The sequence below is a fragment of the Eptesicus fuscus genome, chromosome 23, assembly GCF_027574615.1.
Source record: "Eptesicus fuscus isolate TK198812 chromosome 23, DD_ASM_mEF_20220401, whole genome shotgun sequence".
In the NCBI taxonomy this organism is placed as follows: Eukaryota; Metazoa; Chordata; class Mammalia; order Chiroptera; family Vespertilionidae; genus Eptesicus; species Eptesicus fuscus.
The window spans coordinates 9,571,637-9,591,729 of record NC_072495.1 but is presented as its reverse complement, the minus strand read 5'-3'; the positions used below and the strand labels follow the sequence as shown (position 1 = coordinate 9,591,729).

Below are 20,093 nucleotides of genomic sequence, written 5' to 3'. Positions count from 1 at the left end.
AGCCTCACCTGGAAAATGGTTTTATAAATTGCAAGAGAAATGCAAGTTCTCATGCTATGCCCCAAAACAACTAAACTGGAAACCCTGAGGATAGGGCCAAGTAATTTGTATTTTCAACAAATACTCCAGTGATTCTGATGCACATGAAAATTTGAGATCCACACCCCCAATTTTTAAAAAATGATGTTATGCGTCAACCATCAATGAATTAGATGAAAAATTAATAGAAAACTTTATAACTGGGGAGGAGAGAATCACTACCTGACCCCTTCATCAGTTGAGCTATCAAAAAAAAAAAACTTTCATACTTTAAGTAGCCAGACACCAAGTATGAATGAAATGGCATGATGTCTGGGCTTTGTGTTAAATATGCAAAGAAACAAAGCACAGCTTAAATAACTGTAACAAAATCTTTTCTTTATTGATTTCAGAGAGGAAGGAAGAGGGAGAGAAAGATAGAAACATCCATGATGAGAGAGAATCATGGATCGGCAGCCTCCTGCAAGTCCCCCACTGGGGAATTGAGCCAACAACCCGGGAATGTGTCCTTGACCAGAATCGAACCTGGGACCTTTCAGTTCGCAGGCCGACACTCTATCCACTGAGCCAAACCGGCCAGGGCACAAATCTTAATAGTAGAATCTGAATGATGGACAAAGCCGGTATCTAGTCATTCCCTATCTTCTTAGCACAGCACCTGTTTACTGTTGATGCTCTTTGCAGTGCCTGAGATATGTCTCTTTTATACAAATCATTCAATTTTCTACTGTTTCTCAATAAAATTATAGCTATTAATTACCCTCAATTACCTCCTCAAAAAAGGAGGCCCTCCAGGCATTTTTCAACATTAATAGATAAATGTTTTCTTCTATGAAGGCTCTTTAATCACACAAGCATATAATACTAGATTATAAAACATTTTAAATTTTTTTATTGAATTTATTGGGGTGACATTGGCTAATAAAATTATATAGATTTGGGGGGGGTACAATTCTATAATACATCGTCTGTATATTGTACTGTGTGTTCACCACCCCAAGTCAATCTCCACTTATCCCCCCCTTTACCCTCTTCTACCTCCACCCACCACCCCCTTTGCCTCTGTCTATGAGGCAAAACACTCATTTTAAAATGAGGAAACACGCTTCTAGTGGGATTTTGATGGTTTCTAAAATGAGTTGCCCTGTGCTTTAAAAGAAATTCTGGATTTTGGGGGGAAATTATATGTTAATATAAGAATGTCGGGAACCTTGGTAAATTAATTTAACAAACACACTTTTTAAATTTAACATTGAAAACTTCGAAAGTCAGTTATTTTTTTTTTTAAGAACCTGAATAATCACAACTGATGAATATTTCTCCTCCCATTTTGTTAGTAAATAATGCATCTGAATACCTTATGTAATGCTGGTCATCAAAAGTCAAAGTTGAACCACAAGTATTTCTTCATTATAAACTGAGTTACTTAATACATGCATCATGCAGACTACAAGCAAACACAGGCAGGATTATTCTCACCTTTACCTGCTCTATATGTCTTGGCTTGATTCACTGGCATGGGTGTCATAGGTATAGGGTATAAAGGCTGAGGGATTAAAAAAAAGGAAAATTAGGCTCTCAAGATAATAAGAATACATTTTACCATTCTCTCAATTGTATATTGCTAGAGAGCTAGATCTGAGGTTTCCTGATTCTCTCTGAGTCATTAAAAAAAAATTACACCCACAAACCCCAAACTACAGTAAATCTAAATCTTCTTCCTCACCAGAAACATTTTCAGACTTAGCTCCTCACACTAACAACACGGCTACGCGTCTCCCCTTTTCAAATACTTCTGTTATGCCACCACTGCCTCAAGTGACCGCACACCTACAGAGTTTGCTGTCAACTACAAATAACCAAGGAGAGTAAGTGAACATTAAGTTCTATGACTTACTTGCACGCCTGGGCTCACTGGGACTGGATACATCATATTTGGTGCAAAACAAACAGGCTGAGTATAAACTGGAGTTGGCTGCTGATGACCCACCATGGATGGGCTAGGTTGTGCTTGAGGACGAGGCGAAGTTGGGGTGGTGGAAGGCTTTGGCTACAAAACAAAAACAAAAATTGACTCTCTTAAGATGAAAAGCTGATAATTATTGCAACCTGAAAACTGATTTTCTCCATCTTTCTAAGTTTTACTCATTTTTAATTAGTCCCTTTTAATGAAAAAAAAAAAAAAACTTATCCTATCTAATAAAGAGGGAATATGCTAACTGACCATCACTCCATTACAAAGATGGCTGCACCCACAGCTGAGGCCAAGTTCCCATAAGGAGCCTTAATGAGCAATCAGCAGAGACCTGAAGCTACACCCTCCCCCTACCCCGTGGGGCTTAACAGGGGATCTCAGGCCGCGCCCCCCCACCCTGACAGGGGACTTCAGGCTGCACCCCCCACCCAGCAGGGCTTGACTGGGGACCTCAAGGTGCACCCCCAGTGCTGGGTTGGGGGAACTCAGGCCGTGCCCCCGCCCAGTGGAGCTTGACAGGGGACCTGAGGCTGCATCCCCCTGCCGGTGGGGCTTTACAGGGGACCTCAGGCTGCGTTCCCCACCCGGCAGGGCTTGACAGGGGACCTCAGGCCACGCCCCCCACCCGACAGGGCTTGATGGGACTTCAGGCCGCACCCCCCACCCTGGCGTCAGGCTGGGGGACCTCGGGCCACACTCCCTGCCCCAGTGCCAGGCCAGGGGACCTCAAGGTGTGCTTCCCGTCCTGGTGCTGAGCTAGGGAACCTCAGGCCACGCCCCCCACCAGGTGGGTTGGCTTTACGGGGGACCTCAGGCTGCGTTCCCCACCCAGCAGGGCTCGACAGGGGACTTCAGGCCACACCCCCAGCCCCAGCACCGGGCCAGGGGACCTAAGGCTGCGCCCCCCTGCCTGGGCTTGACAGGGGACTTCAGGCTCTGTCCCCCACCCAGCAGGGCTTGATGGGGGACCTGAGCCTGCATCCCCCTGCCGGTGGGGCTTGACAGGAGACCTGAGGCTGCGCCCCCCTGCATGGCAGGGCTTGATGGGGGACCTCAGGCCATGCCCCCCCCACCCAGTGGGGCTTGACAGGGGATCTCAGGCCGTGTCCCCCACCTGGCAGGGCTTGATGGAGGACCTCAAGGCATGCCCCCCACCCCGGTCTGGGCTGGGGGACCTCAGACCACGCCCCCCATCCTGGCGCCAGGCCAGGGGACCTGAGGCTACGCTCCCTGCCTGGCAGGGCTTGACAAGGGTGGGACTGGCCGGGTCTGGATCTAGCCCAATGGGGAAGTGGGGCGGCCGGGTTTGGGTCTCACGCAATTTTGAGGTGCATGTGGGCGGGCGGGGACTTGACTCTGGGTCCCGTGGTGTGCCCCAGACTCTGACAGGAGGAAGGTTTGCATATACATTTTACTAATTTTCTTTCATCTCTGACACTTCTATTATAGAGAAAGAGCAAATAGCAATATTAAATTATTTCCTCTAATTAATCCCCTTTTAATATGCACCAATTTCGTGCACTGGGTCACTAGTTATTCAATAATACTATTAAAAAATAGTAGCAGTGACTTTTAAGAAATTGAAGAAAGTTTTACAACATTTAAAAAATAAATCTAGCCTTAGCTGGTTCGGCTCAGTGGATATAGCGTCGGCCTGCGGACTGAGGGGTCCCAGGTTCGATTCCAGTCAAGGACACATGCCCAGGTTGCGGGCTTGGTCCCCACTTTGGGACATGCAGGAGGCAGCCAATCAATGATTCTCTCTCACCATTGATGTTTCTCTCTCCCTCTCCTTTCCTCTCTGAAATCAATAAAAATATATTTAAAAAATAAATAAAAAATAATTCTATTTTCTTATAAAGTCAGTAGAATGATCACAACCGTGTAGCTAGCCAACCATCTTCAAATTCTGAGTCAAAAAGCCTGAAAGATTTGCCCCGACAGTGTCTAACTGATGACAAAACAAGGATCCTTTTCCCCTGGCTCAAACATATACATTAACTAGAGGCCCAATGCACAAAATTCGTGCAAGAGTAGGCCTTTGCAGCCATGGCTGCCTGGAGCCCTCCCTTGGGCGGGTGCAGCCCCGGCTTCGTCCCAGAAGGATGTCCAGTCTAATTAGCATATTACACTTTTATTATTATCAATGGCCATAAGAAAAGGGAACTTAAACCAAAGTTATTTTAGCATACTATATCTGAATTTAGATGTCAGGTATGAAAAAAGAAATATTACTAGTAAGAAAAAATTTATTTTTTTAAAGGATAGATTACTTCAAAGAGGAAATAAATTTACCTGAGAAAAAGAACGAGGGTTGAATTCCTTTGCATTGGGATTCAATGTTGATTTCCTCACTTGCCTAAACCAGAACAAATATGTAAAGGCCAGTGAAATCTGCATGGAACTTGTGTCTCTGAAGTCTCTTATACCTGACAGTTTTTTTTAAATTGCTAAACACATATTGCATTTAAACAATTCTCACTAGAAGATCATCAATCCACTCCATTAAAACACACACACACAATGCCTGGCCGCCATGTCTCAGTGGTTGAGTGTGGACCTCTGAACCAGGAGGTTCGATTCCCAGTCAGGGCACAGGCCCAGGTTGCAGGCTCAATCCCCAGTGTGGGGCATGCAGGAGACAGCCAATCAATGATTCTCTCTCATCTTTGCTGTTTTGCTGTTTCTCTCTCTCTCTCTCTCTCCTCCCCCACTCCTCTCTCTCTCTCTCCCTCTCTGAAATAAAAATATATTACACACACACCCAGAGCCCTGGCTGGGTTGCTCAGCTGGTTACAGTTCCTGGTCAGGGCCCATACCTAAGTTTGATCCCCAGTTAGGATGTGTACAGGAGGCAACCGATCAATGTTTCTCACATTGATGTTTGTCTCTCTCTCTAAAAATCAGTAGAAACATATCCTCCAGTGAGGGTTAAAATAAAATAAAAATATTAAAAAATAAAACACACACACACACACACATTTACCACTCCTTAATCTGGTAAAGACTGCCCAAAAAAGGACAAGTATTTTTTAAAAGTATAATATATAACGTCTCTCTCAAAAGCAATCAATAAATACTTTAACTGAAAAGACAGTAGCCCTTATAAAACATCCTGAAACTCAATCCTTAACGTATCAATTCCTTAGCATGCACTATTTTTTAATGTGACAAAGTGTTTCCCACATGACACACCTTGAGGAAGTATTATAAAAAATTTCTGCCTCAGATCAAGAATAAACACTCCCCACTTTATCAACAAGATACATTCCAAAAGTCCAGCTGTAACTGGGTTGTATGGAACCCAGAACAAATAAATCAATGGTGCTTAACTTAGGTTCTGAGGCTAGCCTATAGCAGTCCATTTAATTGATGGTACAAATATTGGACGTGCAAAATTAAGTCAACCGTAACCAAGCTAATCATTAACTAAAACACTGTTTCTGATGGACACTGTGAACCGAGTAGGGGCACCAGACACTTCTCTCTCTCGCAGGCAAAGGCAGTTCTTACTCCTGGCAACACAGCCAGGAGGTAGATATGGACTAGCATTCAGGGGATAAAGGTCCAAAAGTCAGTAGTTTTCAACTCCCTGAACACTTACAGAAAAAAAGCTTTCTTAATTTATGCCTAGGGTTTTTTTGTTTTGTTTTGCCAAGAGATGCAAAAATGGAGAAGAGTCCAGGATTCAATGACCTAATTTACTTACATAAGATGTCATTTGTTTGGACAAGTTGTTTGTAATCTGAGAGCTACGTATGAAACAGTCTCAAAGTCCATATAAATTCTTGAGTTGGAAAGCTCTGAACACCTTAAGAAAAAGTTAAGTAAGTAACAGGACATGCTAAATGCCACGTTTACTTACTCAGCTGCGTCTTTTTTCTCCTCTTTATCATCTTTCTCTTGTTTACATCCTGGGCTGGAAGTCTGAACTCCTTGGGAAGTAACCTCAGGCCCCCTCCTGTGCTCCGTGTTACTGAGGATTGAGGGGGAAATGCTGGGGCTGTTCGGCTTGCTGCTGCAACTGGTGCAGTTGCTGCTGTTATTTTCAAGGAAAGAATCCTTAGCATTTGGTTCAATTTTGTCTTTGATCAAATCTCTTGATTTTTCTCCCTCTCTATTTTTGTTTAGCAGTTGATCCACAGATTCAGAAGTAGAACTTGGCTGTAACTAAATAAAGGAAATAATTATACTTAAATATTTTAAGTAACTCCAGTAATCAATTTTTTTCATAACACAAATACACTAACATTATTTGTAAGCATGAAATATATTGAATAAGGATTTTTCACACTTTAAGAGTAATGTCTTTATTATAAGACAGTCACAAAATATCTATACACCACAACCATAGTCATCTACGCACTCAAATGTCCTAACCTCGAAAGTTAGATATTTACTGATTGCCTACTGTGTGTCAGAAATTGTGCCTGCTGGATCTAGAAAATATTAAATAAGTTTTCTTATCCAGGTGAGATCAAATACTTACAAAATGTGGTAAATTCTATGGGATCCCACAGTTAAAAGCAACTTATAGAAAGAGAAGGCTTCTCAATAGAAGTGTCATCTTGTCCAAAGTGTGAAAAATGTTTGGGGAAGGAGGGAAGTTTACAGAAGGGAATGGTCTATGCAAAAGAAACAGCATGTTTAAAAATTCAGGGCATGGCCCACTGTGAAACAGAGAGCCCTGTGGCTGGAGCAAGAGTGGGCACCTTTGCACAAGTGAGTCAAGAAATGACAATTTCACTCAAGAGGAACAAAGATAAAGGCACTTGAGAGCTATCTCAAGGACTCTAGCTTTTAATTTTCAGGGTGTTGAAGAAGTCCCTAAATAATTTTAAGCAGGTTACAGTGCTGAACAGAATTTATGGTTCATAAAGATGAGCATAGCAGCTTTGCAGAAATTAATAGGAAGGAACAAGTGAGAATGGCGACCCCATTATGGAGGCTACAATAAGATTAGGGCCTGGCCTTGTGAAGTGGTGGCCTGGAAAGTGAGAAGTAGGTGGATTCTGAGGGAGACCTGACTAGACATGTTGCTTAATATACTTTATTAGATCTTCTAACCGTAAGTAAAGAAGGAAACCACCAAACTCAAGTACCAACCAGCAAAAAGAACAGAAGTAAAAGACATTAGTGAAATAAGTGATGGAGTTTTTGTTTACACAACAGAAGAAATCAGGCTACTCCTTTCTGAAGACGAATGAAGATGCCATACTCCACGGAAGAAAGCAGACAGCTGAAGGAAATAACAAGGAAAGAGAAGGAAACTGCAGGAAGTAGCAGTCAAGGTAGAAATGAGTACAAATACAGGCAGCAGCCCCAGCACCTGCACAGCAGAAGGGCCGCAAGGGTGGAGAGAGAGAAACTATATCCCCAGCCCCAGGATGGGCAACTCAGTGTCAAAGCCTCCCTCCTGAGGCCTGGGTGTCTGGTAAATGGCATTACATATCTCAGGACATCTCAAGTTTCACTGCATCACCATTGGGGTGGAGGGCAAAAGTGATAGCACATTTATTTGGACTCAATAATAACTTAAGTCAAAATATAGACATTTAAGTTTTAAGGCAGCATTTGTTCACAAAAGCCTTTAGTAGTGGTGACACAGACCAACTGTGTACTAGAGAAGACTTCTCTAGTGTTTATCACCAAGGTCTTTGAGCAAGGCAAAAGTAAGACTTCTGTTATTCGTATAAAGCTAAACATATCTGTAGTTCTCACTATGGGCTGGACACTGTTCTAAACTATCTACAAACTCATTCAGTAGTTACAACAGCCTTATTTGATATAGATACTATTACTGACATCTTACAAATGGAAAAACAAAGGCGCAAGTCATGCTTTTGGGCATTCTGGCATATTTCCTATCTACAGTATAATAAACCTAAGGGAAAACAGATTCTCCCCCCCCTCCAAAATAGAGCCACTGTTTAAAAACAGATATAATTGACATGTAGCATTGCATTTGTTTTAGATGTACAACATAACGATCCAATGTATTATGAAATAATCACAATATGTCTAGTTAATAGCTATCACCAGTTACCATTTTTTCTTATGATGAGAACTTTTAAGGTTTTCTCTCCTAGCAATTTTCAAATATACAACAGCATTGACTATGGTCATGATGCTATACATTGCACTCCCATGATTTATTTATTTTATAGCCAGAAGTTTGTACCTTTAGACCACTTTCACCAATTTCAAGGACCGCTGCCTTTGGCAACCACCAATCCATATCTATGAATTTGGCTTTATTATTTTAAAAATTTCACATATAAGTAAGATCAGATGGTATTTCTCTCTGTCTGTCTTATTTCACTTGTCACAACGCCCTCAAGGTCCATCCATCCTATATAATAAAAGCCTAATATGCTAAGTGTTCAGTCATCCGTTCAACCAATCAAAGCATAATATGCTAAGGCCGCTCAACCGCTCACTATGATGTGCATTGACCACCAGGGGGCAGACGCTGCTGGGGTCTGGCTGATTGGGACTAGGGGAGATGGACCGGACATGCCCTGGAGCCCTCCCACAGTTCCTCCCCGGCTGGCCAACCTCTCACGTCCCGCCCCAGCCCCAATTGTTTACCGGTGGTGTCCCTTGGCCTGGCCTGCGCCCTCTTGCAATCCGGAACCCCTCAGGGGACGTCAGAGAGCCAGTTTTGGTCAGATCCCACAGGCCAGGCCGGGGGATCCCACTGGTGCACGAATTCATGTGTTGTCATAAACAGCAGAATTCCTTCCTTTTTATGGCTGAATAATACTCCCATTGTGCACATACACACATTTTCTTTATCCATTCATTAATGGACATATATGTTGCTTCCACGTCTTGGTTACTATAAATAATGCTGCAATAACATGGGGTGTAGATATCTTTTCAAGTAAGTGTTTTTGTTTCCTTTAGGTAAATACCCAAAAGTGGAATTGCTAAATCATAAGGTAGTTTTATTATTAATTTTTCAAGGAGCCTCCACATTGTTTTCCATGGTGGCTGCATCAATTTATATTCCTGTCAGCAGTGCACAAGGATTCCGTTCACACATCCTGGCCAGAACTTGTTATTTTTTTGGTCTTTTTTATAACGGCCATTCTAACAGGTATGAGGCTATTAACTTATTGTGGTTTTGATGGTGAGCACCTTTTCATGGATCTGTTAGCCATCTATCTGTATGTCTTCTTTGGAAAAATTTCTATTCTGATCCTATGTCCATTTTTTAATTTAAAAAAATTTAAAAATTTTTTTGCTTTGAATTGTGGGAGTACTTTATATATTTTGGAAATTAACTCCTTATCAGATTTACAAATATTTTCTACATTCAGTAGGTTGCCTTTTCATTTTATTGATGGTTTCCTTTGCTGTACAGAAAAGCTTTTTAGTTTAATGCAGTCCAACTTATTTATTTTTACTATAGGTATCTTTGCTTTTGGCTCTCAAAGGAAAAAAAAAAACAACCATCAATGAAAGACCAGATTTTTGTGAACCATCATAGTTTAAGGACATGTGCATGTCATGAGGGTGGGTCTGATTCATTCGCTGAGCAATGCAGTACATTACTATGCATTAGCTACTGCCCAAAGCATTGATGGAAGTTCAAACACACAGACAGCCAGGCCTATCTTTTACTAGCAATGAGAATCTGGGAAAATTATTTAACTTGTCTTTGCCTCAGTTTCCTATGTATACATGGGGTAATGGTAAGAAGTACTTCAAAGGGATGATAGGACAATAAAAAGTTTATCATATAAACACTTAGAGCAATGTCTGATACATAAGAAATACTCAATAAAGGTAAAGCTAATAATATTTTATCTGGGTAGAATTATTAATAAATTTGATTACTCAGACCCCAAACAGTAAATAGAACTGAAAATCCTAAAGAGATAGAGTTTTAATGCTATATTTCCCTGAAATTTAGGGGTTAAGTATTAAACAAGATTTACAGAAAGTTGTGAATTGGTAACAAAATGTTTCCTATTAAATGAAGATATTACAGAGACAGTGTGGTACTGGCATAAAAGATAGACATAAGCTCTATGGTGAAGAACTGAGTCCAGTAGCAAACCTTCACAACTGCAGTCAACAGATTTTCAACAAGGGTACAATTCAATGAAATGTCTTTTCAACAGATGATGCTGGGACAAGTCATATCAACATGCAAAAGAATGAATTTGGAGCCCTACTTCACACAACATAAAAAAAATTATTCAAGCCCTGGCTGGTTTGGCTCAGTGGTTGGAGCGTCGGCCTGCAGACTGAAGGGTCTCGGGTGTGATTTGTACCTTGGTTGTAGATGCCCAGTGGGGTGCGTGTGGGAGGCAATCAATTGGTGTGCCTCTCTCACATCAATGTTTCTCTCACTCTGTCTCTCCCCCTCCCTTCCACTCTCTCTGGAAATCAATTGAGAAAGTATCCTCGGGTAAGGATCAATAACAAAAAAATAAAATAAAATATACTTTTAACAAAAAAATACCAAAACAAAAAAAAATTACTTAAAATAATCACAGCCGTAAGTGAAACTCTTAGAAGTAATGAGAGCAGCCCTAGCTAGTTTGGCTCAGTGGACAGAGCGTCGGCCTGGGGACCGAAGGGTCCCGGATTCGATTCTGGTCAGAGCAAATCCTAGGTTGAGGCTCAATCCCCAATAGGGGGCGTGCAGGAGGAAGCCGATCAATGACTCTCTCTTATCACAGATGTTGCTATCTTTCTCTTCCTCTCCATTCCTATTTGAAATCAATAAAAATATATTTTAAAAAAATAAGAATGAGAGCAAATCTTTATGACTGTGACATATGCTGCTGGTGGGAATGTAAAATAGTACAGCTGCTTTGGCAAACAGCCTGGAGGTTTTCCTCAAAAGGTTAAAAACAGAGTTATCATATGACCGAGAAATTCCACTCCCAAGAGAAATAAAAATATATGTCCACCCAAAAACTGTACACTAGTGTTCATAGCAGCATTACTCATTATAGTAAAAAAGTGGTAGCAACCCAAAGACATCTCAATTAATGAATGGATCAACAATATCTATCCACATAGTGGCATCTGTAAAAAGGAATGAAGTATTGATAAATGCTCCAACATAAATGAACCTTGAAAACATTATGCTAAATGAAATAAGCCAGTCACAAAAGGCCACATACTGTATGATTCCATTCACATAAAATGTCCAGAATAAGGAAATCTATACAGACAAAAACGGATTAGTAGTTGTTTAAGACCTGGGGGACAGCAGTGTTTGATAGCAAATGAAGAGTGACTGCTAAGGGGTAGGAGGCTTCTTTTGGGGATGAAGAAACTTCTAAAATTGAATGTGATGATGGCTGTACAACTCTGTGAGTAAACTAAAAACCACTGACTTATACTCTTTAAAATGGCTAAATTGTATGCCAATTTTACCTCAATAAAACTGTTACAAAAATATACCAACTTATATGCTTCAAAGCAAAAATATTTCTTTCCTTCAAAGCCTAATAAACTCAAAGCAGTGTACTCTAAGAAGGAACTGAATGACTGACTATAAAAAATAATGCTGAGGCCGAAACCGGTTTGGCTCAGTGGATAGAGCGTCGGCCTGCGGACTCAAGGGTCCCAGGTTCGATTCCGGTCAAGGGCATGTACCTTGGTTGCGGGCACATCCCCAGTATGGGGTGTGCAACAGGCAGCTGATCGATGTTTCTAACTCTCTATCCCTCTCTCTTCCTCTCTGTAAAAAAATCAATAAAATATATATATTAAAAAAATAATAATAAAATAATGCTGAGGAAACAAAAGCAAATGGACAAGAATATCTATTGCTAACAAAATGAAGATTATGAAAAACAATATTATCTGTTGCTTAGAGATCTATTCATAGGCAGTGAAAAGAAGTGTATAGAAACCTAACCTAGAAATCTTGTTTGGAGAATTCATACATAACGCAAAAGAAATAAAAAGTATGGCATTAAATAAATAAAAAAGGAGAGTACAGGAAAAATACTCTCCCTCTGACAGGAGAATGCAGCTGAGGACAAGTTCACAGGAGGACTTTAGTTAGGGAAAAGCTGATGATCAGATTTTTTTCTCTTTGAGAAGCTAAGTTTCAGGGTGATTTCTTGAGTTGGTCTCAAAATATACCTTGATATGCACAGTATATTAGTAAGTATTGAGCAAAAAATGAAACAGTTATCCAGGTGAGATTACAGTATGTTCAGCAAGTCTATCAAAGATTGCTACCACATGCAGTTAGGGGTGGCCAGGCCAGGGCAGCAGGGGAGGGCCAAAATGTAAACCCCATCTGTGCACAAAATGTAAACCTGCAACTACAGCACCATCCCAGAGTGCAGGGTATCTTCTACACCACATCAGATAATGAACACCTTGGTCTTGCTCGGCTCTTCAGTGAATCAAGTAATCCAATGAACACCAAATAATAACTTATGGTAGCTTCAAATGTTAAAAATTATACTCCCTTTCATTTTATATCTGTATTGTTCTTATAAAATCTCATGATTTTAGCTACCCTAAAGCATAGGCAAAGACAACTTTAAGAATGTTTAGCTTTTTATGCACATGGTTCAATGTTTGTGGTTGTATATATAAATCCATTATTATAAACAGATAACATAAAAATTCTTTGTAACGTTTAATATTTATTTTTTAAGATTCTAATGCAACACTTACCCTAAAATCATTCTTAAATTTCTTTAAGTCATCAATCTGTTTTCTATGCTCGGAAACAACTGGTGATATACCTGTAAAATTAATAACAATTACAGATTTATTTCTAATCTTTAAGTTAAATTCTTTTAGGATAGGATGTTAGAAATTAAAATAAATTCGCCCAGCTAGTGTGGCTCATTGGTTGAGCATGGACCTATGAACCAGGACGTCATGGTTCGATTCCTGGTCAGGGCACATGCCTGGGTTGTGGGCTCGATCCCCAGTGAGGGTGTGCAGGAGGCAGCTGATCAATGATTCTTCATTGCTGTTTCTATCACTCTCTCCCTCTCTCTTCCTCTCTGAAACCAATCAATAAATTTTTAAATGAAAATAAGTTATCAAAATAAAAATCTTAATACATTAATTATAGACTTCAGCATTTGTCACATTATGCATTTAAATATGCAAATACTAAGAAAAAGTGTTGAGCAAAAATACTCTATATTGGGTATGAGATTAGACATACCCCTTTCTATTTCTATAGTTTTCCCTAAAGCTCTCACCTTTATTTTCAACTTTTGAGAAGCTGGGTGATGTCTCATTGGGCTTCATGTTTTCCTTATTCCCTGCAGGAGAGTTCTGCCTCTGATCTTGAAGCCTGGAATCCTTAGCTAGAAAATAATTTTTAAAAATTTTAAAGTTAGATAAATGTTAGAAAAGTAAAATGGGAAAATATTCAAAAAATTTTGTCTCCTACTTTTTTGGAAAATAGTATTTCCATTTAAAGAGGCTTTTCTCCTTTGCAGACATATGAAACATCAATAATTTTATGTTTATACTAGAGGCCTGGTGCACAAAATTTGTGCACGGGGGGAGTGGGGGAAAGGTGGCCCTCAGCCCAGCCTGCACCCCCTCCAATCTGGGACCCCTCGAGGGATGTCCGACTGCCCGTTTAGGCCCTATCCCACTGGACTGCTGGCTCCCAACCGCTTGCCTTCCTGCCTGCCTGATTGCCCCTAAGCACTTCTGCCTGCCAGTCTGATCACCCCCTAACCACTCCCCTGCCAGCCTGATCGACGCCTAACTGCTCCCCTGCTGGCCTGATTGGCCCTAACTGCCCTCCCCTGCTGGCCTGGCCTGGTCACCCCTAACTGCCCTCCCCTGCAGGCCTGGTCCCCCCGCAACTGCCCTCCACTGCAGGCCTGGTTACCCCCAACTGCCCTCCCCTGCAGGCTTGGTCGCCCCCAACTGCCCTCTGCTGGCCCGGTCACCCCTAATGCCCTCCCCTGCAGGCCTGATCCCTCCCAACTGCCCTCCCCTGATGGCCATCTTGTGTGTTGGAGTGATGATCAATTTGCATTATCACTCTTTTATTAGATAGGATTTACTATTCAGGAATGTTAACCCTCTTAACAAAAAACAGTCAATAGCCGAAACCAGTTTGGCTCAGTGGATAGAGCGTCAGTCTGCGGACTGAAGGGTCCCAGGTTCGATTCTGGTCAAGGGCATGTACATTGGTTGCGGGCACATCCCCGGTGGGGGGTGTGCAGGAGGCAGCTGGTCGATGTTTCTCTCTCATCGATGTTTCTAGCTCTCTATCCCTTCTCCCTTCCTCTCTGTTAAAAATCAATAAAATATATTTTTAAAAAAAAGTCAATAACATATAAAATTAGTAGTATTAAACAGCTAACTTCATTTACATAAAACTTTAAATGTGCACACAAATACTTATCTTTGAATAAAGCATAGCATTTTTCGTATAATGTTCAACCTGTAACGCTGCACTCTGCAGATAACATGACAGATTGGAAACCTTTTCTTACATACCCTCAATAGATGGGGTGACAGCTCTGTTAGATGCAGGACTGGCAGGCGTGGGAGATGCAGCTGGAACAGGCATAGCAACAGCTTCTGTGGGAATAATACCAGCTTGGGGAGAAGCAAGAACTGGTCCACTAGGAGTATTTCCAATACTGTTCTGTCTGGGAGACCTGGGTCTGTGAGTTTTGGGGGATAATCTTGGAACTAGAAGAAAAAGAAAAGTTATCCATTATATTCTCAGCTCAAATGTCACCTCCTCAAGGAGCTTCTCTTAAGATCTAGATAAAAATAGTCCTCTCTGACCCCCAGTCCCAATTTCCCTATCCCATCACCCTGTTTTTCTTTTCCAGAGTCTTAGTAAGAGTGGTAATGATTGAGAATATACTAATAACTAAGTACAAGTGTAGTTTTTCCTTCTAGCTAAATATATTAAGTCTAAAGCCAATATTTTAAATGAAGTTAGAAACTGGATTTCTAAGTTAAGATAAATGTCACTTTAAAAAATAAAGATGGCAATATTCTCTACTAAAAAGTGAGACAGTTTCTTTTTAAAAAAAGGTGTGTAACCTGGCTGGTGTGGCTCAGTTGTTGAGCATCAACCTATGAACCAGGAAGTCACAATTCAATTCCCAGTCAGGGCACATGCCCTGGTTGCGGGCTCAGTCCTCACTGTGGGGTATACAGGAGGCAGCCAATCGATGATTCTCATCCTTGATGTTTCTCTCTCTCCCTCTCCCTTCCTCTCTGAAATCAATAGAAATTTTTTTTTAAGGTGTATGTGTGTGTGTATCCCTAAGAAGCAGGCTTATATATTTCTCCTTCCAATAACAAACTCAAACACCTTTTAGCAGCTTGCAACCAATCCTATATGTTCTCTCTTGCCACATCAAGATCCATTCTGCAGTAACTAAGGAAATCGGGGATTCAATTTAGCCAGGAGGGGAAGATAACCCAAGCAAAGGTTCATATGCATAGCTTCAAAATAAGTATCTAATTAGTTTTCATATTCCTTTATAAACTGATTTGTAGAGCTCAGATTCAAAGGTTTAGAGAAAATGGTTCTATTTGCTTCACATTAGAGGTTCATTACTTTAAGTCACAAGGGTCATGGAGGGAAATTATTATTCAACATTTGCAATTTTTAATTTTTTTATTTTATTTTTTAAAATATATTTTATTATTGATTTTTTACCGAGAGGAAGAGAGAGGGATAGAGAGTTAGAAACATCAATGAGAGAGAAACATCGATCAGCTGCCTCTTGCACACCCCCTACTGGGGATGTGCCCGCAACCAAGGTACATGCCCTTGACTGGAATCGAACCTGGGACCCTTGAGTCCACAGGCCGATGCTCTATCCACTGAGCCAAACCGGTTTCGGCTACAATTTTTAAAATTATTATAAAGAACAAACTTGTTTTACTGTCCTATATGTACTTATAACAAATAGATTTTCACTCTTTCACTCCTATAATCATGCTTTCCTCTCAAAATTCATTTCTAGAACTGAATATGTCACATGATTAATGGTAAAAATGGAGAAATACAAATTTTTAGAAATCTATTTTGTTAATTGAATTGTTATTTACTTATAATTGGAGACCAAAGGAAAAAAAAATTGCAAAGGAATTTACAATATAATTACACATTCATGAAGCTGAGCAGTGTATCTCAAATAAAGACATTTAACAGAGTTGGGTATATTTTTGTTTGTTAAGCTTAAAGGTATTTTTTCTTTTAAAGGTTTGATGCACTGATTAAAATAAGAATGTGACCAAAAAACGCAATCATTGCCTGCCCTCTCTATAGTTATCATGAAAGCAAAACATAAGTAGAAAAAGCAGTCTTAATTATAAGATCGAGTCAAAGTGTGTGTACTTTTTATACTTTTATAGCTGCTGTCAGCACATTCCTTAGGCTAGTCACAGATAAATCTAGTTCTCTCATATGTGTTTGATATTCCTTGTAAGGGAAGTATAGTCAGTAGTTAGTGCCATATACAGATGCCACAGAAGCACATGGCACTGTAAGCCCAAAATAAATGTATGTGGAATGAATCAAGCTGCTAAGAGGATAGGAAATATAGTCCCTCCAAATGGCATTACATTCTGTACTTAACTTATATTTCAGTACTTTATATATAAAAAGGATATTCATACTTATGAAGTAGCATATGAATCTCATCACAAGTCCATAAATAGACTAGGCAAAAATTTTACTCATTGAGACACTGAAATTCAGAATGATCACAAATTTGCTCTAACATATGATGAGAGTAAGTTGTAGAGCCCAGAATAAATATATACATTTTCCAATTCCTGGTTACTTCATTTTTAATATATACACATATACTTCCTCAAATATCTTGAGCTCAGCCCTTTTTATATTTAGTAAAGTTACAAAATGAACACTGTCATCATGCTCTAATCCACGTGTTACCTACCCCCGCTGACCACAGATGACCACGTGCCCCCCGCTGGACTGGTCCTTGCTGCTGGAGGAGCCACTGCTTCACTCGGTGGAGTATGGGATACAAATTCTAATCCACTGGAAATGGATCCCCTTCCAGCAGAAACTCTGTGATTTCGAGGGTGTCGCTGGGCCTTTGGGGACATCCTTGGAGGCCCTAAGAAGGGAAGAGCGAACATCACATAAATGCCACAATGTCCATCAGTACAACTTTTCTGCTAAATACACACAACACCCCATTCACACACATCTGATTCTCTCTCTCTTTTCCTTGGTTGGGGGGGGGGATATATATTTTTGGCCATATTCTTTCAGAATTATTTTGTAGAATGCTACAAAGTTTTATAAATAAATTTTATTTTATTTCTCTTTATTTTTAAAGAAAGGAAAAGATGAAGTTGATGGTAACAAATCACACAATAAGATGTCATAACTCTTCAAAGATTTTAGCAATTTAACCTATATCCATTATTTATAAGCATTTAAAAACATATACATATAAAATGCTAACAAGTTATGGCTACATGATGGTGTAATTTTCATTTTACCATATATACTTTTAGCTTTTCCCTCAAATTTTCTATATTATTTCTAAAATTATAAAAATATTTTTAAACAAAAAACTAGTAATCCCTATATATCTTTGTATTATTCATATATATGTACATATCCTCCTTAAATTTCTCTAAGATCTTAGTTTATCTACCTCTTCTGCCATGGTAATCAATTTTACAACCCATGCCTTAACCAGTTCTCCCCAGTAAGCAGTTCCTCACTCAACAGGCTATGAGCTGAAAATTCTACTGTTAAGGCATGACTTTTAAAACCAGAATAATTGACATTTGGGGAAGAAATTTGCACGATATGAATTATCAAAATTCTACATAATTAATTCTGTCACCCCATTAATTTTATTTATTTCTAAAAAAGTCTACTGTACTTTCAAACAAAATAGGTAAAAACTGGACAGAACGGCTCTCATCAGAGAAGCCAGACAATGCCAACACTTGGCAAAACTCCTTCATGTCAAAGCCCCAGCTCCTCACCTCACCTGCTGCCAAACTTTGCATAATGTCAAATTAGTCTGTGTCCTCAGCAGGAATTTAATCATGGATACAATCTTAAAAAGGATGTTAATCTTACATATTATAGTTTTCAATGGGAGACATAATTGACGTCTATCAAAGAATGATTTAAGAATTGGGTATTTGCATATTTTTACATACTTTTTTATATCTCTTAGAAAAATACTGACAAAGTAGGTTGGCATACTTCAATGAAATCAAACTGCAACTTTAAAAAAACTCGTTCTTTTGGGTAATATAGCAAATACTTACAGAAATAAAATATACTCCCCTCTATTAAGCACAAAACACCACCATATTTAATAGCTTTAATTTTGAAGTTCACATTTAAAAATGCTTCACTGTTACCTACCTACGTGATTAGAAAACATTTTTTAATTCCAATTAGTTAACAAGAAACCTCAGATGCAGCATCCCCCAATAAGCAGAAGGGGACTTCTGCCCGAACAGTCAGTCCACAAGCAGCCCATGCACCTCACTGTAGACATTCACACTCACTAAGGAGTCCTGTTTACCCAACATAGTCATGACAACAACATCACTTATTTAAACAACGGCCTATGGCAATACTTTGACAGAATTTAACTTTTTGTTTAGTGGCCACCATTATAGGCACTTCAGAATAAGGAAGTCACCTTGAAGATCAGTGCAACCTGCTGTTGAAGGTTAGCCACTTTAGTCAAGGTCACACAACCTCTCTGACTGGAGGGCAACAATTTATTAAAAAGCAGGCAGCACAGTTTTCTCCAGGGAAGCACTTTATACCAGAAAACCATATTAGTCTCAACAGAAGCTAATAAAAGGCAATTTTAATGAATCAGATCAAAATTATTTGATCAAAAGGACATTATCATTCAGAAAACAAGCTTTTAACTTATGTACTGCATTTAAGTTAAAATGTGACCTTTCTACAACACATCCATATATTTGATGTGTAGCAATGGCAAATTAGCATCACATATTGACTGAGAATTATATTCTTTTTCCTACAAGGGCAAAAATAAATAAAAAACAAAACCCTAAAGATTAAAATTCATATATAGTTTTTATTAACAATTTTACTTTAGATCCAGAACTTCTTCCAGATTCAAGTAGACTTTCATTATAAACTATTGCAAAGCTAATTTTTTTAATTCCCCAAACATAAAACCAAACACTATTGTAATCTAAGGGTTGACACAAAAAGGCAGCTATATGGAATGTCCCTCTCAAAAAGTATCCCTAAATCACCACTCCTGCCTCCGGCCAACAGGTAGGTTGGTTCACTAATACCTTGGCCAAGGAGCTATAAAATGATAGGATCTACAGTAAGTCCAAGACTGGGTGAAGAGTTCATTGTTCACCATTAATCATTGTATCCAATGTACACTGTGGGGAGAAGGCCCTGGGCAGACCTGCTGGGGCTGTAAAGGAGCATCATTACCAGGCAGAGATAATCCCCATTCTTAAAATTCAGGATAGTTCATAGCTTCACACAGCATTTTATCAAATTTCTCTCTAATGAACAAAAGGTTAATAGAAATAGTTTTAATAAACTAAAGTTAAAACACGGAAATTATAGGTTATCAAATAATGAAGAGGAAACTTTTCTAATTATAAACTCACATAGGAGTTAAACAAAGACAAACAAAAACATGAACAAATTGTGGTATTGTACCTTCTGAAGACATGCGTTTAGGCATAGTAGAGACAGGAGCTGGAGAACCATGAGCAGAGGGGTGAGACGGGGGTCTGGATGGCCGCGAGGGGGGCCTGGAGGGCGGCCGTGTAGGGGTGGCTGCCCGAGGTGGAAGAGAGTTGGGACCTGACTGGTAGCGAGAAGGTGGGCGAGAGGAAGGAGATGGGCAAGGCGATGGCCAGGGAACACCTGACAGAACAAATGATATGAAGGAAAGTATAAAAACTAAAGAAAAAAATGAGGGAAAAAAGTAAACAGAAAAAAAAAAGTAAAATGACAAAAATGATTTCTTGTACATTTTAACCCTTTGAGGACAGTCATTTGATTTGTGATAAGTTTTAGCATAACTTAAACTGACATAAATTCACATTTTACTTTAACCTC

At 39.7% G+C, this 20,093-nt stretch overlaps 1 protein-coding gene across 7 annotated transcripts in view; it reads right to left on the bottom strand.

Annotated features, from left to right (window-relative positions):
- The window catches only part of ATXN2 (ataxin 2), an 88,024-nt gene that overhangs the window by 19,557 nt on the left and 48,374 nt on the right, over positions 1-20,093 (bottom strand). For 5 of the 7 annotated variants that reach the window (XR_008555311.1, XM_054712806.1, XM_054712807.1 and 2 more), the window contains 9 exons: positions 19,689-19,898; positions 16,921-17,103; positions 14,486-14,683; positions 13,222-13,329; positions 12,680-12,750; positions 5,880-6,184; positions 4,310-4,373; positions 1,937-2,089; positions 1,519-1,585 (listed from right to left, as the gene is read on the bottom strand). Coding sequence is in view for 6 of the 7 variants with exons in the window: in XM_054712806.1 (XP_054568781.1) it covers positions 1,519-1,585; positions 1,937-2,089; positions 4,310-4,373; positions 5,880-6,184; positions 12,680-12,750; positions 13,222-13,329; positions 14,486-14,683; positions 16,921-17,103; positions 19,689-19,898 (1,359 nt within the window). In the remaining variant the exon portion in view is untranslated. The remainder of the gene's footprint in view (positions 1-1,518; positions 1,586-1,936; positions 2,090-4,309; positions 4,374-5,879; positions 6,185-12,679; positions 12,751-13,221; positions 13,330-14,485; positions 14,684-16,920; positions 17,104-19,688; positions 19,899-20,093) is intronic. The other 2 variants (XM_054712802.1, XM_054712805.1) reach the window with 1 other exon arrangement.